Source organism: Melopsittacus undulatus, chromosome 7, assembly GCF_012275295.1.
Source record: "Melopsittacus undulatus isolate bMelUnd1 chromosome 7, bMelUnd1.mat.Z, whole genome shotgun sequence".
NCBI classification, from domain to species: Eukaryota; Metazoa; Chordata; class Aves; order Psittaciformes; family Psittaculidae; genus Melopsittacus; species Melopsittacus undulatus.
This window is the reverse complement of record NC_047533.1, coordinates 32,815,853-32,843,267: the sequence shown is the minus strand read 5'-3', so window position 1 is coordinate 32,843,267 and position 27,415 is coordinate 32,815,853. Positions and strand designations below refer to the sequence as shown.

Sequence of the window (27,415 nt, the reverse complement as noted above, 5' to 3'; positions counted from 1 at the left end):
AGCCATACTTGATACTTCACTGAGCTTCTCTGTTTTTTTTCTCCCACAAGCCAGCTGTGGAAGAATGAATAATGCTGCTAAAATTTACATATGCTTCAGAGTGCTTGCTTTAATGAGGGTGTTGTCTTTTCCAGTATTTTTGTGTGGGCTGCAAAGCCATTTACTGCTAAAAAATGGCAACAGCTATGAAGAGGTACTGAGGCACCCACCTCTCTCACTTCTGTGTGTGGCATGTGTGCAGGGCTTTGCTGTGAAGTACACAGACTCCTTGTATGGAGGCTTCAGACGCCTTGGATGGCAGTTTGCAGCTACTTTTTAGTGTGCTGAGCTGTGATCTGGACAGAGCTTGTGAATACAAAGTCAGGAGTCATGCTAGGCACCTGTTTATCAGTAGCCTCTCTCTTCAGAGGTGTCAGCCATCACCCTGAGAGTGCACAGACTAATCTCTGCAGCTGTCTTCAAGGGCTTGCCAGATAGATCCACCATGGAGTGGTGGATTTGTTCTTTCTCCTCTACCCCAATGAAAGGGTGGATCTTGTGTCTTGCAGTTAAAGACTGATTCAATACCTTCTTTGGCCTGAGAGGACTCAGATTTGTTTCCCTTGGGCAGTGCAGGCAGGTAATCTCATTGGACTTGGTTGCTTGGGACAGTATTTGTTCCATGGGTAGAGCAGGAAACAGTGGAAAAGCAGTGAGTAAATATCCTTGGAGAAGGGGCCAAAGCCTGATACTCTCTGGTCTTGTTCCTTCTTGTGTGTACCTCTTTCCTGGAGTCCTCAGATCAGGTGTGAATGTTAAATACTGACAGAAATTAGCTTCATAGGAATGTCTGTTGGTTTTACCTCTTTTAAATACTATTAATCAGGTAGAATAGCAGTTTGTTCTCTGCTCTGAGGCAAAATATTTCCTACATAGATTGGACAGATTTGACTCAAATCTGCTCAATAAACTTTGAGTTCTACTAGCTCATAAGTGTGTGTGTGTATATATAGATAGATATATAAATTTCCACCTTCTGTAGAAGGACAGAGTTAACTGGAGTCCAGTAAGGCAAGAAAGTGGAGTCTCTTTCATGAGAGGCTGAGAGAACTGAGACTGTTCAGTCTGGAAAAGAGAAGGCTCACTGGTGAACTTATTAATGGTTATGAATACCTGATGTGAAGATGTAAAGACAGAGACAGGCTCTTCTTGGTGATGCCATGTGGCAATGGGCACAAACATACAAAACTACATCCATGCATAAAACTCCTCCTGTGAAGACGGATGGAGACAGGAACAGGTTGCCAAAGAAAGGTTTTAGTCTCCATCACTGGAGACAGTCAAGAGATGCCTTCCAAGCTCAACTATTCAATCTGGAGTGTTGCTTTAAGACTTTTTAATATGGATATGCCAACTACCCAAAAGCTGAGATGAAGTTTGCATTTATCTTTAGCCACTTAACATGTATAAGGAGTTAAGTAAAACATACTAACAGTAACTATAGACTTGAATGTATGACTCCAGTGAAATTCCCTATTTTAAGATGTTTGGCTCATAAAATAAACCATCTGGCCTATGCTTTTGAGTGTCTTGGACTACTCTTGAGACAAACAGTGCTCCACTGTATGTGTTTTATTGGGTTAAAAATCTTATCAGGTTGGTCTTGTGCATTGCTGTAGCTATGTGTGGGAAGCCGATTTAACTGTGATTATTGGACTTTAATTAGGTGGTTAATAGCTCCTGGTATATCTACAAAGGAAGCATTTGTTTAACGTGCCCTTACTTTACCCACCAACTGCAAAGCTGATTGATATAGAGCTGAAGCTGCCTGTTATTTCCTTAAGTGGCAGCTATCACGCTCTCTTTGTCCTCTGCTGCGTGTTGCCTAGCAGCACAGTTCTTGTGGAAAGATAAAAAGATGCTTTGAGACTTTCAACAAGGTTTTCTTCAGCTGAGGTGGAGTTTCTTTGCAGACTGATGACATTGTTCCTCCTCACAGGGTGTTCCACATTGGCCTTCAGTTCACAGTACTGTGAATAGAAGTATATTTCTCGGTCTTCAGACCTCTGCTTCACATGGGCAACTTAAGAACATGTACTTGTAGGGCAGGCTTTCATCTTTACTGGGAGTCCTTGACTGAGAAATGATGCAAGTCTGCAGTGTCTTCCTCTCACTCAGTTTCATTCCTACCGAGAAGCAGGTACAAAGAATCCCTGAGCAGAACAAGGGTAAGCTTAACCTTCATTACAAGATGGACCTTAAGCAGTGAACCTAAATGCTACAGCGTGTGTGACACAAGTAAATGCTGACACCAAGCCTGATGTACAAAAAGCTCTTCATTATCAGGGTGAATATTGCAGTAGTTTACAGCCAGGACATGGTTTTAAACTCATTGATTTTTAGCCTTTTTGTATAGGTCATGAGATTCTTACCTGCATATGGACAAGTTAACACTAAGGAATATGTGTCCTGTAATCCGTCCACTTTCATTAGACAACTGCCAGATTGCAGTTGCTCCACTTTGTGAGTACATAGCACTCTAAATACAAGTCCAGTATCCTGTTCCCCCAGATGGTGGAAGGCCTAGGCTTAGCTCTCATGTGTGAGAGAATCTAATATTGTACCATTCCAGGCTACAGAACTCTGAGATGGAAAAAAATAGAGGTAGAGCTGAAAGGATCCCAGGCTATATTAAAAATTCACTAATGTGCTAGAAAATCTGTTTTGACCTTAAAATGCATCCCTTGTGTAAGAGGCAGGAGACAGATACCTCATTCCTTTACCTTACCATCAGGGCAAATTTCAGCTAGGGAACTTTGTTAGACAAGAACCAAGCTCTAATCAGAAAAGGAGCTGGATAATATACAGGTAAATGTCTAGTGTGAACTTAATGCAGAAAACTGCATTTATAATTGCACAAAACCTCCATTCCATTTATCACAAACTGAAAGTGGCACAGAAATTCCAGCATACAAGTACATAACCAAGGGACAATTATTCTTGAGATTAACTATTTGGGTGATTAAGAAAGGAAGAAACTTCTTTAAAGGGCTTGGGTTTTTTTTTTTTATGTATCTATTTTGAGGATACTTAAGAAAAAATAGTAATTTACATAGCTGATGTTATATGTTCAAAGAAAAATGCAAACTACCCAGAAGGCTACTGGAGTTTGATACCCATCAATCTTTATTCATACTGGCCCGTTTACTTTTTCAAACACCATTAAGTAGACACACACTGCCATCTAGTGAGCAGCTAACACAGCTGTGGTTTGACTTCTGAGGAGAGGAAAATGTGGTGCTTGGAGCAATAAACTTCGTACAGTACAAAACATATACAGACTTAAAAATGCTGCACTGAATGCTTTGTCAATTGTATATTATATATAATACAGATACACAGAGCAAAGCTAAAGTATTTTATTAATAATTTATTGTCAGTAAGAAAGACTGGCTAATGGTAATTTTCAGTAAAAACCTTTCTTTACAAGACCATTGGATCACAAATATACAGACACTATAAAAACTGTGTCATGGTGGTTTTGGTTCTAAACTGGTATGTAGAGGGCCCCCAACACACTTTCCAAGAAGGGAAAAATTGTTTACAGTTCTAAAATACAGCAACCCATTTAAGACATTTCCATGTACCTGACCCAGAAGAATATCAGACTTATGTACAGCTGGAATTGTGTGAATATGCTGATTTTTTTAATTTTTTTTCTTTAATATATAATGAAATGTCAAACCTTAGTTTTTTGGGGAATACATACAGTGACACCCTGATTATAATAAGTCAGGATGCTAGTTTTTAATGGCACACTAACACCACTAGTTTCAGTGGAAAACAAATTCACAAAATATCTACAAAATCTAGTTAAAACTATTAAAATCAAAACTGTACATAAAATTTACAAAAAGTAGGAGAAAAGTAATTGCATTAGAACTATAAATATATGCATCATGCTAACATGGAGAAGTGGTATGTGATTTTCTTAACATAGACAATGTAAGTACAAAAAGGATGTTCAGAAATGGCACAGCCAATGGAAATCTTGGAACTGTCTAATTACAGTAGGTCAGGAAATGAAAACAGGCTGATTTAGTGAAATGAACTGCATGATCCAAGGCTGCCATGCCAGTTTAGCTCACGGAAACAAAAGCATTCACTGTGGCTAGGAAAAAGAAAAAAATAAAAAAGCTTTTGAAAGTTGTTCTAGAATTGATAAAGTTTGTTAGAGTCCAGGCACTTTTGTTGAGTGTGTCAGACTTCTGTATGTTGCTGGGAATCAAGTGGAGGAATCTTCACATCTTCAAAATGACCATCATCTCCACTCTCATAGTCACTCATCACGACTTCTGACTCCATTTCACAGCATGCTGACACATCGGAGCATGAAGCTGTGGAAGCATACACAGACATGGACATGCTGTCTACAGTTGGTGCTTCAAAGTCTCTATTATACCCTAATGTGTAAGGAGCGTAAGGTTCTCTGTAACTACTGTTGACACCACCGGCTGTGGTCTGAGGTTCTGACATGTCTGCAGGATAGTGGTGGGGAAGGTACTGATTAAGGTTAAATCTCTGCCTGCTTCTTGCAGAAGAACCCAAGCTACCTATGGCTGGCATGTCTCTGGGTGGCTGTATTGACTCAAATTGGTCGCTGTATTCTGGTGGTAACGGTGGAAGCTCATCAGGTGCAGGGAAGTCATCAGGTGGAGGTGGAAAATCACTTTCTATGTCATAACCACCAGGGTAATAATCTGTATCGATGGCATTTGGATCATTGTAGAGGGGAGCTGACTCTTCAACCACTTCATAATTTGGATACTCTTGGATACCTGGCAACTGAACGCTTGGCATCCAGTCTGATGTATCCCAGTGATAACCTGAAAAGGTATTTTTTTTAAAAAAAGTAGTATTAGTATCTTGTCTTCAAGTCAATCTGAACTGAAAAGTCAACACACGTATTAAGCCAATGCAGTCACTGTGATTAGGACAGTACTTGTTAATCAGAGGGCAGTTCGTCCCAGTTCCATAAAAGACATTCAACACAACACAACTTTACATTATGCCATGCATTAGACATTGCATCATTCACACTTGAACTTTTACTTTTTGACATCTCACCTAACACAGAAAGAGCTGTAGGTCAACCTACGGAATGTGCTATCACAATACATAGTATAGAACTGTTCACCAGATAGCAAAGAACCAACAGCCTCCCTGGTGCAGTTAAATTCTTAATTTTTGCTGGGTAATTACAGTTAGGGTTATAAAAGCTACATGTTTTTCTTAAAAATATTTTAGCACATACATACCATGTTTTTCTTGCATAAAAATATAATTTTTAATTGGTAAAGTATCCAGACCATTTAAAGCAACTTTACCGCTTAACTGAATTGTAAAGGTAACTTCACAAAATGCTGTTAGCTCTACATTAACTGCCACACACCTCTGATAAAAATCCTTGACTATTAGTAAAGACATTCCATATTCAAAGGTCAAAACAAGATAAAAATTCCACATTCCAAACAAGATCAAGATTCCACATACAAGATCAAAACAGGAAAATCAAGCTTAATCATGCATAAATGACTGAAAGTGATCCTCTCTCACAAACTCCCCTTAAATAAGTTTGTATTCATCTGCTGGAAAATAGATGTAAGCCTAATCTCATTAAAAAAATATTTTTCTCTCATCTGAACACCAAAAAGGAAACTACTACAAAATTGTAAGAAGGTGCAAATCTAGTAAAGAATAATCACTGCAGACAGATGCACAACAAGCAACAGATAGTAAGTCCGTGTTAAAACCAAGGATTAACAGAAATATTTTGGTGAACATCAACAAACTGCATGCAGAAGTCACCTCTTGAGTTGCTGAGGTCAGGAACAGCAAAAGATTCTTTAGGGGGCAGAATAAGAAAAAGGAGAAAACATCTGTAGTTAGGAATCAAATAGTAGAACCAATATGAAAACAAACAATGACTGTCACTAGGATGTTCATGCTGCTTTTTTTCCAGTTTACTTAGTAGTGCTAAAGTAGTTTTGGTTTTTGTTTGTTTGGGTTTTTTTGTTTGTTTAGGGTTTGTTTGTTTGTTTGTTTTACTCCTGGGATCCTTCTTTGTTAAACTTGAACTGCAGAATTATAGAATAGTTAGGGTTTGAAAGGACTTTAGGATCACCTAGTTCCAACCCCCCTGCCATGGGCAGGGACACCACACACTAAACCATGTCACCCAATGCTCTGTCCAACCTGGCCTTGAGCACTGCCAGGGATGAAGCACTCACATCTTCCTTGGCCAACCCATTCCAGTGCCTCACCACCATTACAGCAAATAACTTCTTCCTTATATCGTATCTAAGAATAGTTACTGAGTTTACATACAGCCCATCTGGGAGATGGCTGCGTAATGGCAAAATCTGCAGTCTATAGTTTGCTGAAATCCTCTTGTCAGTAGATTCAGGTCTTCTGCTAAAAAAGGGTAACAAGACTCAACCTGACTTTTTTCTTTCCTTGTATCCCCCTTTGCTTTTTGATATAGGGCTGCACCTATTAGGACTTACACTTTCAGTATCTCATGCAAAAATGGGAATGCTCCCTGTAGTATCTAGCTTACATATTCTGTGCACTGGGATACCTGCCTCCCTTGGTAAAGCAATCCCAACAACTCACACTCACCAGAGAATTGTCCAGTGTTACCTGATGAATTTTAGATCTCTTTCTCTTCAGGAACCTATATTCCCTATTCAGGTCTGTAAGGATGAGTGATGTCTATCCTAATGCCAGAACCTTTTCCTAAGAATTGATAATTTTATCTAATCTTGGAAGACTGGAAGAACAGAGATTGACTCTTAGGGTAGGTTCCTGTTTCTTTTCATTTTCAAGCTTGCCTAATGCAGACAAGAAAATATTGTCCACACTAAAGGAGACATCAGTCTGAGATCTAAGACTCTTAAAACATCTCTGCCCTTATCTCCAGGAGAAGGTTCTAACCACTACATCTGCTTAGAAGATGACATTCTTATTTTTCTAAGGAAACTGAGTGCAAAACTGAAGATGATAGGCAGACTGTGGTCTTACAATTTAGTGCACTTTTACCAAGGCATGGAACCTGCCATGCCCATCTTTCTAAGTGATGACCTGCTAGACTGGAGCTGTATTTTCTCTTGCACTCAGCATTATTGATCTGCATGGAGATACAACTTTCCCTGAGGAGCAGCGCAGAGAATGAAGACCTGCAACTGTCCTGGAATGAGACTACAGTTTATGCTTCCAGGGTACCTCTTGAACAGAAACACTTGGGGAGACTAAAGGAAAAGACCATCTGTCCCAGAATGTGACCTGGCTGAAGGCTTGAGCAAGGATCTCTGCTACTCAAGCTGGCACTCTCCTGAGGGTACTGAAAAGCAGAACTCTAACCAACATGCTTTGAAAGAAGGAATGCTTATTAAGAGTAGAAAGTGTTAAGAAGTAACTAAGCAGAACATCTTCAATTTCTCTACAAATATTCTGCAATGCATAAAATATTTGTATTTATTTTACAGTGACACTAAACCACCAAGCAACACTTACACCTTTGGCTTGAGAATGACATCCACCATTTTTAGTTTCTACCAGTCAAAATCTCAGACAAAATCTAAATAAGTGATTAAATATTTCCCCTTATAGATCTTGCCTCTTCTAGTCTTCTAATCCTCCCTTTCATAAGTACTGTGCATTACAGTTTTCTAGCACTGAGGACTCTAGTCTATACGTACACATCAGTTACTGTCAAGTAATTAGGGGTCTCTGCATTTTTTGTAGACAATGTATGTGTCTGTCTGCATACATAAGACAGGATATACTTCAAATAGTAAACCAAAGAGAACCTTTAGCTACTGTAATTTTATATTCTTAAAATGGATTTGTTTTAAGTAGAGATTAATAAAAAGTAGGGTTTTCTCAACAGATAAGAAACATGTGCTATGGATGGTATTTCAGAAGTAACTTCTAGAGCCTTATGGTCATGGAGTGAGTTTACTTGCATATTACTGGAACTTTAGGGAGTTTTAAGTTAATTAAAAGAATAGTTAGCATTTGTATAGACTCATTGGCACCCGTATTACTACTATTTTGTAAAGAGTTGTGTTTTCCAGAGTGGTCAGTTCTTAAATGTTAGCAAGGAAGAAATGAAATTCCACCAAAAATGTCTACTTCATCTCTTTCTAACTTCCAAAGAAATACTACACACACAAGTGTATGTGTGTGTACATGTATACACCCAAACATACCATTTAGATACTGATTTAAGGCTGGGTAGTAACTACTTAAACCAATAGGGATGTGTATGCCTATATATATCAAGACCATATGAAAAACCAGGGTTTTTTGCTGAAGAGACAGACTGATCTGACAAACAGGGAAGTGAATACTGTCATCTGACTACTCCCATTCTGCTCAGCTGGACAAGGTGCCAACAGATGTGGGTGGGAGAAGAACAGGAAGCAGGGACTGCTGCTATTTCATCTACAGCAGCATATGTAATTGCCTTTGATGCTGTCTCAATTCTGCTGGGAACTTTGGCGGGAAAATTTTCAGGAGACTAAGTAGTGCGAATATTTTTGGAAAAGAGTAAGATCTTTTCATACCAATACTTTTTTCCCCCCAAGGAGATCACACTGTAAAACCTGTACACAGGGTAGCTACAGCATATACATGAAAATACTAAAAGATATACAATATAAACATATCCTTTGTTAAAACTTATCAGAAAGTCTAAGTAAATAATATTTTATGACTCACATCTGCTAGGACTACATTAACTAGAAGACAAACGTGCATTATTCTGCAAAACTGTAAATAAATATGAAAAGCATGTATATACCTTCTTTTTCCACCGAGTCAACAACAGCATTGACAAGGTGTATTACAGTCACTATGGAAGCTTGTAAAAGGTATAAAAGGAGCAAATTAAAACAAACCTATAGTTAGTATCACTTTAAAAAGCATACAGATATACAAAAACAACTGTAAAATTGCAGTTCATTACTATTTTATAGAGAAAGATTACTGGTGTGCATATACATTTACCTTCTTCTTATCTAGAAAGCAGTTGCATATGATACATAAAATACATCTCTAATACTGAATTTTATTCTTGATAAAAATGGAAATGAAAGTACTCCTAAAGCAAATTCTGCATGAGCACAAAACTGCATTAGTTGACTCAGGATTTCTGAAATTTGCCTAAATATACCATTTGCATAATACTTCATCTAACAGCAATGACCTAAAGCTCTTCTAAAGGCTTGTGTTGCATGAATTAAGGAGTATTGCATTAAGCTTCCCTTTTAGACTGAAAACTACTCCCCCACTCCAATATAAGACCAGGGGAAGAAATTTTCACTGAAATGAACTAAAATGCTAGAATATGAAAAATATCTACTGAAAACTTCTGTTGCTGACCTACTTGTGTGTGAACAGTGGTATCACTGCAGAAATACCAAATTCAGGTTGTGACATTCTGATTTAAAATCAGCTGAAATGAATGCATTTCTTTGTGTCTTCCCTTTCCCAAGATTCTTCTGGAAGGGAGAAGGATTTACTCTTATATAGGATAAGATGAGATAAGCACATACAATTTTTTTGCATGGCTTGGGGATCAAATTTCAAACTAATAAATTCAGAACCTACCAAAAAGGAAGGAACAATATCTATGATGCTACAGGTATTTCTCTTAAAATGGTGTATTAATGAGTAAACAGTACATGACAAGAAACGTAAGTACAGTCTATATGAAATATATGGGATGGAGAGGAGGGGAGAACCACATGTACTGCACAACACTTTATACCACAGGAAAAAAGCTGAAAGTTGGTAACAGGTCTACGGGTAGAATGACGAGTACTGTAAGCATACCATTTTACTTTCACCAATCATTAACACATATGTTTCTTTTCATGCTGTTAAGAACAAATCACTCTACTTCATTGAGAAGTAGAATGTTTTTTATTCCTAAGCTAAAGCAATTTAAAATTCTTTTTACAGAGACAAAAGCAGAAATTGGAAAAGGGAGTCAAAACACCTTAATGTAGTGAATTAAGTTATGAGGCAACTGTGTCTTTGTCCAATCAGCCTGAAATGTTTCTGAATGCGTAGATGCATTCACAGTAACCGTAAAAGTGTCTTGTCATCACAATGGAAAAGTAAAAAACTTCCAATTAATAATAATAAATCCCCATATGCTGATTATATTTTGATGGACTGGATTTGTGATCAAAATATATTTTTATATTGGCTTTTTTCAATGTATGAATTTTTTATGAATTCATTTTAATCATGGTGAAAGCCAAATATACTGTTCTACTGTAATAAAATCCTTTTTGTGCAGCTTCCTTCATTACTAAAGTAATCAAACTTACAAGCAGTCCCTTAAACTCTGCTCTCACTCAGAACTGATCTGATCCATATGGGAGCTGAGGTCGCAGCAAGAAAAAGAGAAGGAAACAAATGAAACTGTAACACCAGAAAGGTTTTTACTCAGAGCTGAATGTCAAAGCGAAAGTTATTTGTGCAGAAGCCATTTTTACAATTCACTGTATTCTTCTATCAGGTAATAACTAATGATTACCTAGAAGTCTCTCAAATTTGAACACACTTCTAACACCTTTTAAACACAGGCTCTGAACACCTCTAATATTCTAACAGCAGAATGATCATATATAATTTTAAGCTAAAGTAATTAAAACAAAGTACAATGCAGGCAAAATACTTATAAAAATAACTTATTGGGTTATTAACATAAGTAAATACAGATATATATTAAATAAAATGTTATTTAATATATATTGGGTATATGTAAGCACTATTGATACTAAGAGATGCAAAGACAGAACAAATGAACCTACGGGGCAAGACTGCATTTTACTTACCATTGTCATCACATGATTCAGACTGAAAGGAGCTGAGAGACTGGACCTCAGACATGCTTTCTCTAGCACTGTAAGGATGGGAGTTCTTTTCATCCAGAGGCTTTTTTGAAAGACAGGGGTCAAGATCTACTACTTTAGCTGAAAGAAGAAGTGGTGAGATGACTATTAGATTCTAGATTAGAGTCAATAATATTTAAGGCTAAGATCTACACATTCTGCAAAACTTAGCAGAGCTTGAAGCTCAAACAGTCAGACTCAAACCCCAGTAAAGTCATAATGCCTTTTGTAACATAACAGGCAGAGACAAAGACTTCGCACTCATAACAAAACTGCAGCAGCACACACCTTTAATAGAAAATAAGAACACTTCTTACTGTCATAGTCAAAATCCCAGCTGGGTTTCTGTATTGAATCGCTGTCTGAAGGAGAGTTGGAGGGAGGTGGAGGTGGCAAATTTGGTGCTACGCTGCAAACAGCTACAGCTTTCCGATGACCATGTACAGAATCTGGGTTAAAAGTACTAAACTCTGGGTGCTCAGGGATAGCAGACCCTTCAAAAGAATTCCTGTCAAGATTATTCCTGGAGTCGCTTGGAATGCTTGGAGTGTATGAAATGGGGCGAACAGGAACCTGTGGTGGGATGTCAGAATAGATGTTCTTATTCAATTTTGCATCAAAATAAGGTCTTTGCAAGAAAGCTGTCGTAGCTCCCAGCTGCTTGTCTTCAGGTTCTGGCTGATGCTTCTTCTTTCTACTAACCACTTTGCGGCAAACAACAAAAATGACAACTAACAAGAATATTCCTGTGATGAAAACAATAATCCCAATCACTTCAGCTAAGCTAATGTTCCAAGATGTTGAAACGTATTTGTTAAGAACAATGTCTGTGCAGTGTTTTCCTCCAAATCCATGACTACAGTTGCAGTGATATGAACCGTAAGTATTCTCACAAAGTGCACCATTAAGACACGGGTTTTCTACGCATTCATCAACATCAGTCAGGCACCTACCAGAAAAAGAGCAGATCAATGATCGTTAGTTTACACTGGTAGTCTTTATTCTAGTCTTGATCTCAACATATTTAATATACAGTACTATACACTACTAAGCAATTTGCTGTTTTATCAACATTACAGATTTTAACCAGTTTGAACTGTTAAGTAATACTGTTAAAATTCCATAAATGTGGAACACTACCTACCTTTCTCCACGGAAGCCTACTTCACACTCACAAACAGGCCCATCCAAACTGTCAATACACTTGCCACTGTTTTTACAAGGATTGTCTTTGCAGTATGGACCCAGCTGGCACCTGCAAAGGTGAAAAAACACCAAACCATTACCTTACTTCAAGTGAATATATATACTGTGGGATATAGGGCTATGTGGGACATAGGGCCTGGCATTAACTTTAACTTCAGTGGGTTTCAAATCTGAACTTTAAGTAGGAAACAGATAAACAAGAAAGCAGAAAAAATGTTACATTTATAGCTTATCCTCTAAAGGGATCATTTGTACAATAAACCATACAAATGTACCTTTGCCCTGTATACTGTCCTCGGCACTGGCAGATAAAATCATCACTGACTGGGATGCAAGTACCACCATAAAGGCAGGGGTTGGAAGCACACGGGTTGACGCTTACATCACAGTGAGTTCCCATAAACAAAGGTGCACACTTGCAGTAGTAACCTGAAATCAAATACAGTTTTTTTGAAAGACACACATGGCTTTACAGGATTTAAGATCCTCTCTGCCCACTGTTCAGACAGAGAGAGGATAGGAAGAAATAGAAATATTTTTAGCGAGAGACAAAGGAGAGTCTAACAATCAACTTCTTTTTGAATATGACTGAAGGATAACTTCCATTCTCTCACAAAACTCAAGCTTGTCACTGAATTCAGAATTTTTGAAGGAAGACTCTAAAGTAGGCAGTTAAGAGAACAGACTACAGGTGTTGATACTGAAGTTAATCCCCACCTTGTCTGATGGACTTAGTCTACTTCATACCCCAAGGACTTGAGTCTAGAACACAGGCAGGCATACCCTTCTTACCTGGCTCAACAATCCTACCTGTGGAACAATCTGTTCCACAACTCTCTGGAAAAGCAAGAATTATTCACAAAGTAATTTTGCTCTTTAAATCAGTAAAGTAGAAAAGCAGTTTTGAAAGCCAACAGCAGAAGAATAGAGCACAGCTTACCTCCATTTGACAGTGCGTTGCAGATGCCTCCATTCTGACATGGACTGCTTGAACAACCTTCCGTGGTAGTCAGTAAACATCCGGGAGTCACATCTACAGATTCTTCCATGTGTGCATAATTTCGTGGTTTACTGTTCAGGGGTAGCTCTTGTCCATTAAGTACAACAGAATCCATACAGCCTCTGAAACCATTGCTAACCTGAGGGCTTCTACCATGTCTTGTACCTTGCTGCCGAATATGACCACCAAAAAACACATGATTATCTAGGTTTAATGTCCTAAGTGTACCAGGAGCAGTACCAGAAGCAGTATGCACCCTATCCAGAACAAGTCGTGCGTAATTTCCATCCACTTCAAGAGATACTGAATGCCACTGGCCATCATTTATCTGAATGCTCTGAACAGAGACAATCCCAGGTCCACTGCCACAATCAAATTTGTATTGGAGTCTTCCATGGTGAATCTACAGAGGAAAACCACAGCATCAACAAATGGTTTGCATGCTTAAAGAATATAAAATATTGATGCTATAGAAGTTTGTTTGCTGAAGAGACAGGATGATGGCAGTGTTCATGGAAGGATGTTTAATAACATTGTATTCTAAACAGTCACAGTGATTGCGATTAATTCCATATGGTTCTTTAAAATATATACGTTGTACAATTTTCCTTTAGTAATGAAGTCTCAGATCATCAAAAGATTGTAATACCTCAAGACTTTTCATCTTGTGCTTTAAATAACTTTTTCTGTATGGATTAAATAAGTATTATAAGCAAATAAATGTAAAGTCACAGCTAATTCAGGGTGTTTTTTGTTTTATTTAAAAAACACTAAAGAAAACTAATTCCTTTTATACATTATAAAAATTCCATACAATTTTGTCACCTGGATGTATAGCACACTCTACCTTTAAGGCAATTCTCAATTTTAACAATTCTACAGACATGTTACGACTCTATCTTTTAATTTGGCACAAAAAAAGGTAAGAACATGGTAAGAAGAAAAGAGAAGGAGATATGCACTAAGAGATTTTAATGTACCTCTAAGATACTGTAATCTGTTCCTCGAGCATACATAACAACTGCATGAGCAGAGTAAGTCCTAAGTCTCATTGTCAGCTTCATTTCTTCTTTATTCTCATTTTCCATGAGACGGTATTTCACATAGCTGCTCCCAGTAAATGTCACAGCAGAGCCAGCTGATGCTTAGGAATACAAAAAAGCATAAAATGTTGTAACACAGGACTGGAATCAAATTTATGTTTGGAAAATAATATGTTTTTTTGCAGAGATTTTTAATTTCTTACCAGGACACTGTCCAACTTTGCTGTCTTGGCAAACACAGGTGTATTTCCCTTCCTTTGGATCTCCTAAACATTCAGTACCTTCAGGGCATGGGTTTTCTTCACACACACTATTCACCAAGGGGCATTTCCTTTCTGTAAAACAAAACGCATTATTTCTCTTCTGTTGGTGGTAATGGTATTCTGCGAAAAGGGACACTTAAGTGTAATAGCTGAAAGTAACAGTAATGGGACATGACTGGCACAAACACAGATGAAACAAATGGCATATAAAATTACTCAAACAATTCAATTGCCTGAATTTGGCAAATGGCGGTGTGGTTTAAAGTTTACCATTACTATCATACACCATAAAAACCCGACATGTAGGTATTAAACATGGACAGAGTGGGTTGGGGAGAAGAGAATGTCTGTATTTTAGACAGAAAAGGAACAGGCTTTAAATATTTACTTAAGATGTGTGAATTCACCCAGGAACATGATTTCAAAGTCATAGTTTTAAAAATAAATGTTTTCCTTGGCGCTAAAGACAAATAAATCTTCTGTTATAAATCCGTATATGTATCTTAATGAATATTCATTTCCCAGTTCACCCTGCCATTCCTAGCCAAGTTCGCAAGCTGTGTGGGCTACTTCTCTAAGCAGAGACCAGGTGGTATTCAGGTACTTTGCAAGCATTACCTTTGTGCACATAAGACCAAAAATGGCTGGCAATTTAGAACAGGCAGCAAAAAAGGGAATTTCCTTCATAAAATGGAAACTGAAGGTGCAGCTATAAAAAAACAACCCTTCCATAAGCTTGTATTACGTAAACTCTTAAAATGAGGTAATGAGATAAGAAAGAATTACTCCCTACTCTGAATAAAATTAGGCAAATACTGCAGCGAGGGTTACAGGACTTTCTTAATCTTGTCCTGTAACATAAATTTCCCCCTGTGGATTATGGCTGTTCAAAACCAAACCAGTCTTTTCAAGGATATGGTTTTCCTTACCACTTTTCTTACCTTTACAAAGACAAACTGCTGTTCTGTGATGACGGGGAGTGACAAAACTCAGCCTGGCTGTGCTGTGGGTTGACATGATGTTCTCATCCACTGTTACCTTTTCTTCACAAAACTTCAAAGGACAATCTAGGCCCGCACAAAGCTTATGGAAAACATCAATTATGCGGACACCCAAAATCTCCTCTAGATCAGGCACAGAAGAGTTTATCTTGTGGAGCAAAATTCTCATGGGATACTGAGAGCTACCAGACTTTTCAATATTCAGGAGGACATCAAGATTTGAAGGTGGTTCAGAGGGCTGCAAACTAACAATTTGGATATCATTTCTCCTCACACCCAGGATGTTTCTCAACGCTCTTTGGAAATTGCGCCAGTAATCACCAATGAATTCTTCAGGGGCAAGGTTTGCAAAGCGTATTGCAATGCTGTGATTTAGTAAATCTTGTGTGATTTGTCTGACGTGCACAGCAATATCAGCTGCAGTTGTAAATTTTCCATCTGTAACAGTGACATTTAGGAGGTACTGTCCTATGTCCAAGCTTTTATGTGCTATTAGTTTGCCACCGGTACTGGAAACAGAGAACAAGGATTCCATTTTGGGGTCCAGACTGTATGTCAGAGTATCATAAACATCTTGATCGGTTGCATGAATTTTTCCAATAACACCACCTGAATATTCTTCTCCAAAGGCTGTGATAAAGATTTCTAGAGGCAGAATTGCTGGAGAATAAATGCTCTCCTCAATAACTCTAATATCAATGTAAGTCAAAGATGACAATGGTGGTTTTCCATTATCTGCCACCTAAAGGAAGATAAGGATAGTTAGGTTTTTGTACTGTGGACAGTACAGTTGTATTTTTCTACAAAAAAAAAGGTCCCTACAAAAATATGGTTTATGTGAATTTTACAGCTCCTCACATCACTGCAAATCCTGAAAATTTAAAAAGGTTATATAAGTAGGGTCATGCAAACATGTTTTAATGTCTTCCAAGATTAAAAGGCTGCAGTGCTCTTAGTACCTGGTAATGCCAGGAAGCCACTAGCAGTTCTAGCAAATTCAGAGGAAATGCACAATAGCTAATTTCAGACAGCAGATGGTGCTTGAAGCTTTTTTATTTCAAGCATGGAAACTCATTAGAGACTCAGAACGAGTAATGCATTAGAAATTTACAACATACTTCACTGCAGTTATTAGGAGGTCTTGAAGACATTCTAAATGCAGTACGCCAAGCAGTACTTCAAAAAGAAAACAATACATGTAGAGAGTTACAAATAATTATGCTTTCTTTCACGATTTATGATCATGAAGAGGGGAAAAAAACCCCACCTGTAGTGGTACTTGCTTCAGACAATTAAAATAATTGTCTTTAACAAAATCAGTCTAATTCAATTTTAAAGCCTGTTTAAACACCATGTCCCCTGTCCTCCACTCCTTTCTTACAAAAGCATACACTGTTGTCATATGAAGAAGGGACAAAAAAAAAAAAGAGTAGAAAAGTGAGAAAAAAGCATTCCCTTGGGTTCACTTCTTTCTTTCCATTTCTCAGTTCTTGCTTCCCATTTACCTTTTTCCCAGAGCTCTTTCCCAGTTACTGAAAGTGAGACTAAAGAAAGGGGGGAAGAATTTGAAAGATGTGAAGGGATAGATGGGGTATATAGAGTTCAGAAGGTATCCTGCATGGTTTAAAAGATTTTACAATAATTTTACAATTACTACAGATAGTTGATACACTTTGAAGATCTATGCAGAGAAGCTGCTTGTGACTTCTCATACAAATTTAAGCAAAAGAGTTAAAATGCCAGGCACAAGATTATCTGTGGGCGTACACATAATCACAGCATTTTTAAAAGGTAACGCATGTCTCATAGAAATGCTTGCCTTCATCCATTAATTCCAAAAGACAGGCATGGCTAGAAACTTGCCCTCTAGTTACCCAAACATAAATAACAAGAGTGAGTGCTCCAGCTCAAGTTGGCAAAGTTTTGTTTTGCCTAGAATTCTGCCTGGAAACAAGACAAGGCAGGCAGTTTAGCTACAGGAGACATGCCCAAGGGAAAAAAGAAGGGGTTCAAAACTGGCAAGCAAAATTAAAACAAATGGACAGCAAGAAGGAAAGAAGAGCCCCAGGAGAAATGTTTTTTCAATAGTGCAGATATTTAAAAATCTGCTGTGGTTTTAAACTAAAGACTTCAGAGTGTGGCATAGAGGACTGTATGACTCATAGCTGAAGATTTCACACACTAATGCTGTGAGACATTTGTTAATGGATAATCTATTTCCTTTGGTGAGAGGGAAAGCAAATGTGAGTGGCATGCACATGAAAAGTGGCTGTTGGGAAAAAAAATCCTTATTTATATTAAAACCACAAAAATAAAGAAAGGCTTATGTTAAGTAAAGTTCTTTGGTGGTAGTGAGTGTATGTGGAGTGTAAAGGAAGGATTATGTGTGGGGTTTTGTTCAATTTTTTTTGTTTTCCCTAATTAAGGTATGCCTGTAACATAAGAAGACCTCTGCCTCAGCAATCCATTCAGAAAGCAACTAAGGTGAAAGCTGTCAATACTGAAAAGCACACCAGTGAAGGTCAGTTAAAAAACAAAAGCAAGTATTGAGACACAATACACAGCTATTAACTTATGAGCTGCAAAATGAAAGTGTGTAAAGTGTAAACTTGAGAAGATGCCTTCCTACAGCCTTTGAAAAAAAAATCTTTTAAAGGAAAAGGGGAAGAATGTTTTTCCACAGAAGTAGTGTATCTATTTTTGTGTGTATTATTGAAACTGAAGTCATGTCTTATGGAAATGCTAGTAGTAGTCTTAGATGCCTTCATCCTCATGCATAGTGACTCACTAAGGAGAAGATGACAGCAAATTATTGCAGGGTATTTATTTAAAAAAGCCATCATAGTATAAGATGACCAATGGCAACTAAAAGAATATTTCCAGAATTCAGGCAGGCAGGGAACTTGTAAATCAAGGGATTAAAGTATTCCAAAATACTAAGACTACGTAGTACAGCACACAAACCATACATACACTCCATTACATATAGTCCATTTTAATGATTTACAGTCTCTGAGAAGCCTTTGTTCTAAATAAGTGCATTTGTGATAAGACACTTGTTTAGCTATTGGATGCCATTAAAAATAGCCCTTATTCATTCTCTAGAAAAAAAGGTACTTTTCAAGCGCTGTGCTAAAGAGAACATAGTTGAAGTACTGGCAGGCTGTTTACAAGCATACTACAGCCTGAGAAGTGGCTTGGAAATAAAATTGTATGATTGTAGCTAGAGGAAGGTGTTAGATAGGTGCCTCATAATTAAGTAGAGGCAGGCACATTAAGAAGGGCCAAAGGTGCAGCTAAATAATGAAATGTGAGAAAGGCAATGTAACATTTTACATAGAACAGACATAATTGCCTGTGTATGTTTTCATAGAAATATGTTTTAGAAGCAAAATAAATAGAAATTAGTTACTGCTTAAAGAAATGTAAAATAAAACATATGAATCTTACATTTCACTGATGGCACATACAGGAAAAGCACTGCTGTTTTTTCTTCCCTAAACAAAAATGTTACTTTGGAGAGCTGGTATAGAACTTGGAAAGCATATTAGGCAAGTGTGACAATGCCTGGCTCTTCTGATGTTTTGGACTCATGCAGCCTAGGAAGGACAACAGATCCATTGCCCAAGTACCCTGAAGGATAATCTCTCCCACCACTAATTAGCAGATCACTGCTGAGAAAAATATGGCTAACAAAGGAATGATATACTTCCCTGCCTTGTTTTTAATCATCTAATTCTTTAACCTTAAACTAAACTACATTTAAATGTAATCTTTATGATGATTCTTATACTAGCTATATGATGCTCTGAGCTCCCAATAACTTTTCAGTGACTCAGTAAACGTACAGTACCTGTAGGAATTTTTTTCTTTTCCTGAAAAAAAAAGAGACAGACTTTGTCTAAACACTTCATGATTATTATCCAAACGTGGACATAATTCAGTATAAACTGATGCAGACAATACTGCTCTAGATCTCTGCAAGAGTATGCGTACTCAGAAACTGTCTGCAATATTATGTCTGAGAATAATTTGGAGACTGAAAAAAAATTCCTTGGGTAAAAGTAAAGGTAAGGATTTTTCTTAACACACAAATCTGGAAATGAAGTATAAGAATTAAGGCTAGCTATTTTTAGCCTACCAATTTTAAGTCCCCTGTTCACAGCTGCTTAATTTATAACTGAATTAAAAAGGAGAGGATAAGATTAAAAAAATGGTTTGAACTTTTCTAACATGAGATTACAAAAAAAGTATTTTAGAAAACTTAGCTATGTTTAGGTAACCTAGATTTTTTTTAGACACGGGCTGGTCTTTTTGCAATACAATGGCAAATGTAGGCATATATTACAGCATTTTAGGGTAATTTTTGAGTTTTATGCCATGCTTTCCATTGCAAGATTCCGAGATCTCCAAGTAATGCTGTAAGTTTCGATGCCAGGTCCAATGACCTGGTTTTTCCATAATTTCTCTTTAAAAAAAGATGTTTTCAGTTGCTATTGGGAAAAGAATGTGTCACTATAGAAAAATATTTCAGTACTGCCACGATGTGCAACTTTCAACATCCCTGTTTCCATTGTATCAGCATATTCCAGCTTATATCTGTCAAAGCAATAGTGGCCAGAGGAAGTCTGCAGCCAAGAGCAGATGGCTCAAGGTACCTGCCGCCTGCGGGCTTTTCCAGCATCCCGTGTAAAAGGCAAAGGGCTTACCAAGGCCACTCACCCTGTTAGCATTTCATTTATAACTTACCCTTACTGTGAGTTTAATTAAGCTATTACACCTGTGAAGATTTACATTTAAACCAACAGATTTTGTCTCTGAAGATGTTACCTCAAGGTATGTGACCCAAATGACTACTTGGCACATCAGGATCTTGCAAAAGGAAGGCAATGGGTAGGCAGGAAGAAGCAGTCAACTGGGCATACATGGGAAAAGTTAACTAAATACTTACAATGCAAAATGAGCAGAGGCAGCACACCCTACCTTAACATGGAGTAAATAGTGATCCCTCACTTTACGATTCAGTGCAGCACCTGTTGTCAATACTCCCTGCTGGGTAATCTGGAAAGTGTTCTCTTCATTTCCACTCAGGATGGTAAAGAGAAATGGAGGGCCATTGTGAGAAGAATCCTTGTCTGTCACCACTAGCTGCAGCACACTAAATCCAACAGGCTTATTTTCCTATAAATGAATAATAAAATTATAATGGTTTTGTTAAAATTGAGGATCTTGCCTGATGATTTCTTTTTTGCAAAAGAAAAAAAATAAAGAATATCAAATTACTATCAAACCAGCTATTCAGTGTAAAAGAAATCAGGAAGTACATTTTTAAACTTTGTGGGTTTTTTTTAACTTTATCTTATAATATTTTTAAAAGTACCTCAGCCTTGAAACCTTACGTTTTCCACTTTTGGTCTGAATTAAGATTCCTTTAGATTAATAACCAAGTCATCAAAGACTTTTAGCTAAAACACCTGGTAAGAATAATTCAATGCCTTTGTTGGGAGGACAAGAGAAAACACACTCCCCCATCTGACCCCTTGTGTCCCTAATTAATGATCTGGCCACAATTGTGGCTGCTACAGCCACTGTCCAATTAAAATATGAAATCCAGGTTTTAAAATTTGAATCACAAAAATCCCTTCAAGTCTGCATCATATGGGTGCCTGAGGTTTCTTGGACACTTCATACACCTTGGTCAATCATAAACCCCCTCCCTCCTTACCTTGCAACAGATAAGATTAACTTGTAGCACTTCTCCCAGAATATTCAGGCTATACTGCACTGACCAGATTTTTTATATTTATACACACACACATGTATTTTAAATGCAAAAAAAAGTAGAAGCCTTATCATGAAGGCTCCTATAGCAAGCATACTCAGTTCTTGAGAGAGTAACTCAAGTTATCAGATTTGCAGCTGAAGCTTTATTTCTCCTTCAGTAAAACAGAGAAAGCCCATCACTTTAAACCACAAATATTTACATTTGGACATCTAAAGTAATTTGATTTTCATAATAACTAAGCACATTTCCAACTGTGTCCAAATGTGTCCATCTCCAATACATCAGGAAATGCACACTTGCATTCTTGGGCAACTCCTCCATCTTTTTCTCTGCTACCCTCATATTGGGACAGGCTGGTATGAATGAACTGTAAAACATGAGGTGTTCCCTTTTAACTGAGTAAGGGAAGCATCACAGATATTGGTTATACAGTATACAGTTTGAGGGGCTACATTAATTAACATTCACTTCAAGAAAGATTGTAACTGAGGAAAGCAAAATACCAGTGACAGCACACAAACATACAAATCTGCTGTTTCTTGTTTGCTTGTTTTTTAACTAACAAACAAACCAGTAAGATTCAGGATATCTTACTTGAATATGCTATATATGTTGCGCAGAGATATATCAACTTGTCCTCTTTTGGAGAGCTATCTTTATAAATCACATACATGGTCTCAGTTGCTTCAATAGGTAACTAAACTATCTTTTTCAAAGCAGTAACTCTAAGATTAAAAATAAATAGTGAAATTATTATGTATTTTAACCTACTGCATGATGTAAGAATGTTATAAATACAGTCTATAATATACATACATGTACACAAACTATGTGAAAAAAGAACATGCTCAACTTGCAATGTAAGTTTCTAAACAGACTACACAATATGAATTTTGTAACCCCTAACTCTTATTCAGGTAAGCACTCTCACTGGCAATCTTAAATAATTAAAAATACAGAAGAATAAAATTGAAGCATTAGGTTTTCAAATCTTGAAGTCACAAATTAATACTCCAATATTATTGTTTTGACTACTCTACTCTCTATATTTACCTGGATGATAACACTATAGTTTCCTTTTGAGAATACTGGAGGATTGTCATTTACATCAGAGACATCAATATTAACTGCAGTTGTGTTAAGTCTTGGCGGGTTTCCATTATCTGAAGCTTGAACTGTCAAGGTATAGCCTGAAATCTAAAAAAAAAAAAAATAAAAAAATTCAAACATTGACTAAGGAGTGAAAAAATAGCAAACTCAACTTTTAAGGAAGAAATGTAGTGCAAATCCCCAATAAAGCTTGCTTTCATGTATTTAATCCTTTCTCTTCCTCGCTGCTGCCGAAAAGCACTGACATAAATAGATGCTTTTACATTATTATAGCTACATTAATTTTGGAACATCAGGTGGAGATTTACAAATGTAATAAAAATATACTGGTCATCAATTATGTGTAGCAAAACTAATCCCGACTGCCCCAAAAACATCAAAACCTTACCTTTTCTCTGTCTAGAAGTTTAGTCACTTTTATTTCACCCCTTGTGGGGTCAATTGTAAAAGGATTTCCCTGATTGCCATCTATAATTGCATAGTGAATTCGGTTGTTTGAAGGTCCATCAGCATCATCTGCCATAACCTAAGGGACATTACAGTCTTATGTAAAACAGGTTGAAATTGACTTTATCCCATTTCAGATAAACTCATCTTGAAGATCAGCATAGCTGTTTTGTCTAATACATTTCATAGTTCTCCAGAGAAATGTCACCCAAATAGAATGTACCAACATCATTCAATTTCCTGAACTGCTTCTGAAAATAGTCATGTTCTCATGAGAAGAACACAAATATATCACAAAATATCAACTACTTTCCCATAGCATCTTAAGTCCCTTGTTCTGAAACTTTTTCAAAAGAAATTTTCCATTCACTCAGTGGCAAATTTATCTATTCATTTATGTCCATCTTCAAATCAGTATTAATTCCTTCAAGACTGAAAGCATGATTGCCATGACAGGGTATTTCAAAGAAAGAAACCAACAATACGTACTGTAATGACTGATTGTTCAAGCATAGCATCTTCACTGATTACTGCAGTGTAAGTGTCTTGGCTAAACACGGGAGTATTGTCATTCATATCTGTTACATTAATATTCACTGTTACAACATCACTTAATGAAGGTGTGCCTCCATCTGTGGCTTCCACTGTCAAGTAGTACTCATGAGAACTTTCATAATCCAAGCTCTCAATGACAAAAATGGCTCCTAAGGAAGAAAAGTAAAAAGGTGAGAAGTTCCTGCTATTACCACAAAAGACTCTCACTTTAAAATCACCTGATTTATACTTTTTAAAGAAATAAATGAAGAAAAATAAAAAATGAGTTAAAAAAATCTCCTTTTCTTAATTTTCAATTTAAATTCAGCAAAAATATGAAATGACCTTTAATATTATTCTCCTTGCAACCAGCATTGAGGTCATGATGCATAAGAGGTAGTAAGAGAAGTGTCTGACCACGATTTTTGATTGATTGAAATATCTGAGTTAAAATGTGAGCTTTTAACTTGCTAAAGATAGTGCAGTCCGTAACATACATGCTGATTTGCTGCTGGAATAGTTTTTTCTTGGAACCGTTTTCCTCTTTTCAAATATGTGAAGAAGTTAAACTGGCAAAGTACCTCTACAGCACAGTACTAACATGCACACTGTAAAAAACAATTGGAAGAACTGGATTCCAATTACGCTGGTATAGTTAACTACTATTAACCTTTGGATAGAAATATTTTTTTAAAACAACAAACTTTACCAGGAATTAACTCTAGAAAAGTCTTCTCTAGAGCCAGAGAAGAAAACAAGACTAGAATTGAGATGTATATTGATTTTCAACAATTTAACTAACAATTGTCATTAACAGAGAAAAATTCTCCACTGAATCTAACTGCTTCCTGAGACTAAATCTGACTAACATGCAAGCCTAAAATCTCCACCGTCATGCTGGATATATGACTGAACAGAATATTCCAACCTCTCTTTAATGCTGTATCAAACTCCTTTAGAACTAATGCCTTTGTGGACTAATGACTACTTTTTCTAATTAATTTAATTTCTGATCTTTTTTTTACCAAGTCTGGCCACTCATTCTGATTATACAGCTTTTGTGAAAAGACTATTATGTTTCCATTATTACAGAACTATATTTCTCCATCCCCTCTGCCCTCAAGATGGTTAATATTCCAGCGAGGTAACCCTTACTCTTGCCAGCTAAATGAACCTAACCCAAATAATAAATAGCGGCAACAAATAAAGTTTCTATTCTACATTTTACTGCACTCCTCTAATAAGTGTGCTGATAAAATAAGTGAACAGACAGTAGCACTGGCTTTACAGCCATGATAAAGCACACAGATTATACATATTTGGCTAAATTACCATAAAACAGTATGGCACTATGTGCTTGATTAGCCTGAACTATATTCACAGTTGTAATCTGTTACCTGTTGTTGAATCAATGCTGAATTTTCCGTGTTCATTGCCACTGACTATTGAGTATGTGATTTCAGCATTGGCTTCAATGTCCCTGCTTGCAGCATAGATCTGGAGAACTTCAGTTCCAACCAAAATGTCCTCTGATACATTTGCACTATATTCCCTGTGCTCAAATACAGGTGGATTATCATTTATATCCAAAACAGAAACTATAAGACTACTTGTTGAAGACAGTCTTCTAGGTAAACCTTCATCTGTAGCCTTCAAAGTTAGAGTGTACACAGCTTGTAATTCCCGATCCAAAGGCTTCTCCAAACGAATTATTCCAGAGAATTCATCAATAGAGAACTGGCCCTCTGCAGAGCTCACCAGTGAATAATGGATTTTACGGTTCATCCCTGCATTTTGAAAACAATTGCAGAGCATGAAGCAGCTATTAAAATACACCAACATAATAACAGACCTGATAGTTATAGAAATAAAACATGCATGCTAAATATTACCCTTCATGTTAAAGTAAATTTCAGCAAGAGTTAAAGGCTCTTGTGAAGGACAGAATGATTACCAAAAAGATGTAATCTGATTTAAAAAAAAAAGCTAATGCTTCATTGCACTGATTTTCTGCCACATAAAAAACATGGAGCATGGTTCTGCTTCAGCCACAGCACTAGCTAATATGAAACAATTAGTAATATAAATCTAATTATAACTTACAAACAACAGCATCTGCTTAGCAGGCTTATAAATAACACAGACGGATATGGGAGAGTTAGGCTGCATCAAATAACTAGACTCAATACCAGTAAGTTTATTTAAGAACCATGTCCTCAGATTAAGAGAAACATGATTTTTGGCAACCTTTCTGTACACGACAAAGAAACTAAAAGTTCATAGGTTTCTGGGCCAAGTATTTTGTTCTTCCTGAGCCTCAAAGACCAGTAAGTGTGAAAACATTGTCTGATACCTTCCAATTCAACAACCTAGCATTCTCCTAGCACAAAGCAGGTTGGTTGTTTCATGAGGCTAAGGCAACAATTAATTAATGCTATTTGATTAATAAAATGATGATATACAGAAATCCTACACCTTTAAAAAAGGTTGTATTCCTTACAACAAAGCCTAGAGAACAAACTCTTTTTAATGTAGTTTTCAGTTCATGTTTACTTAAATACCTGCAACTACACAGTGAAGATAAAGCAAAAATCTTAACAGGGTAGCATATGCAGAAAGCTGCAATCAGCCATGGTTTCTTTATAGCATGATCGCTGATGGCTAGCCTGAGAAGCACCCATTCAAAAATTTATAAACACACATTACATGAACTGATATGGTTTGATATTCCTTTCACTTATACTAGAAGTAAAAGGCTGGACCTAACCTATTTTAACATTAATAGCTTATCACACTAAAAATGTCCCTCCCCCTCCTCTTCTTTTTTGCAGAGACAGAAAAGGACTATCATGCAATCTCCTTGTGCTTGGAAGTCAGGTGTTACATGATTTAGTAGACCTAAATATATCTTTCAGGAATCTAATCCTGAGTGGTATTGAACATTTGTCAGTTCTACTGAAAGACTTAACACCTCTCAGGATAAGACTAAATAAACATTACTGTAACTTTGAGACCGTGTCAAAAGTATCAGTCAAAGAATGCATACCTGCATCTGCATCTGTTGCCTGCACTCTTGTCAAAAGGGTTTTAGGCTCTGTGTTTTCAAATACTGTAATGGAGTAAGGATCAGCTGTAAACTCCGGGGCATTATCATTCACATCTTCCAGAGTCAGAATAACATTAGATTGGCAGAATCTTCCTCCTCCATCTGTGGCTTTCATTAGAAGATAATAAACTGCTTGCTGCTCACGATCAAGTGGCATTAATGTTTTCAGTTCACCTATAAAGACAGTAACATACATAAGCTGATGCAACTTGCAAGACTTAAGTATCCTAACATGTTTTCTTCTAAGATCTCTGCACTCAGAAAAAAAATAAATTTCTTTTCAACAGTAATTTCATCAATGGCTAAGTCAGCATCTGTACTGCACTAATGAGCTCCACTTTGGGCAAACCATGTCAGTGGACTGTTAGTTCAGCTTTTAAAGATTAAATACTAAAATCCTCTTCTCTTTTTCTGAAAGCCCCTGAAACAGAAATTAGCTACAGTAAAACCACCTGATGGCACAGAAAGAAAGAGAATACGTATTCATGCAAAAATCCATGTGGTTTTGTGTAAAGAGAATTAATGTATCAGAACTCTGGCTTTAACAAAATTCAAGGTAAAATCCACGTATGATTTTCCTGGGCTATTTAGCTGTGTTCCTTCCACAGCTATTGAGCTGACTCCCCTCCTCTAACATTCAGTAAATGACCAGAACTATTTACACTATCAAATATAACTTACGACTACAGACAAACCTCTGGAAGTCTAGGAAATACTTTCTTTCCAGAGTCACAGAAAACACAGTGACAGGCACAATGTGCACCCTTTTAAACGATTCAAAAAAGTATCCTGAAGCACTTTTTATGAGTATTCTCATAAACTCATTCGCCAATCTGAATTTATTAAATAACATGTCATCACAGCACACAGGTGACATTCAAATTGAAAAAAAAAACAAAAAACAACCAACAATGAGAAAGATCATTCTCATTTATTTTGTCACTGAAGTATTCTCATCTCCTTCTCCCTAT

General features: G+C 36.9%; 1 protein-coding gene across 1 annotated transcript in view; it reads right to left on the bottom strand.

Annotated features, from left to right (window-relative positions):
* Positions 1 to 3,382: 3,382 nt before the first annotated feature.
* Positions 3,383 to 27,415, bottom strand: part of FAT1 (FAT atypical cadherin 1) — a 110,190-nt gene continuing 86,157 nt past the window's right edge. Inside the window, exons 14-30 of the mRNA XM_034065048.1 lie at positions 26,385 to 26,618; positions 24,736 to 25,125; positions 23,294 to 23,508; positions 22,746 to 22,883; positions 22,301 to 22,444; positions 20,446 to 20,643; positions 15,403 to 16,204; positions 14,402 to 14,533; positions 14,136 to 14,299; positions 13,096 to 13,558; positions 12,431 to 12,584; positions 12,094 to 12,204; positions 11,267 to 11,898; positions 10,893 to 11,030; positions 8,846 to 8,905; positions 5,848 to 5,883; positions 3,383 to 4,865 (exon numbers count right to left, since the gene is read on the bottom strand). Of these exons, the coding sequence (XP_033920939.1) occupies positions 4,240 to 4,865; positions 5,848 to 5,883; positions 8,846 to 8,905; positions 10,893 to 11,030; positions 11,267 to 11,898; positions 12,094 to 12,204; positions 12,431 to 12,584; positions 13,096 to 13,558; positions 14,136 to 14,299; positions 14,402 to 14,533; positions 15,403 to 16,204; positions 20,446 to 20,643; positions 22,301 to 22,444; positions 22,746 to 22,883; positions 23,294 to 23,508; positions 24,736 to 25,125; positions 26,385 to 26,618 (4,637 nt within the window). The 3' untranslated portion in view covers positions 3,383 to 4,239. The remainder of the gene's footprint in view (positions 4,866 to 5,847; positions 5,884 to 8,845; positions 8,906 to 10,892; positions 11,031 to 11,266; positions 11,899 to 12,093; positions 12,205 to 12,430; positions 12,585 to 13,095; positions 13,559 to 14,135; positions 14,300 to 14,401; positions 14,534 to 15,402; positions 16,205 to 20,445; positions 20,644 to 22,300; positions 22,445 to 22,745; positions 22,884 to 23,293; positions 23,509 to 24,735; positions 25,126 to 26,384; positions 26,619 to 27,415) is intronic.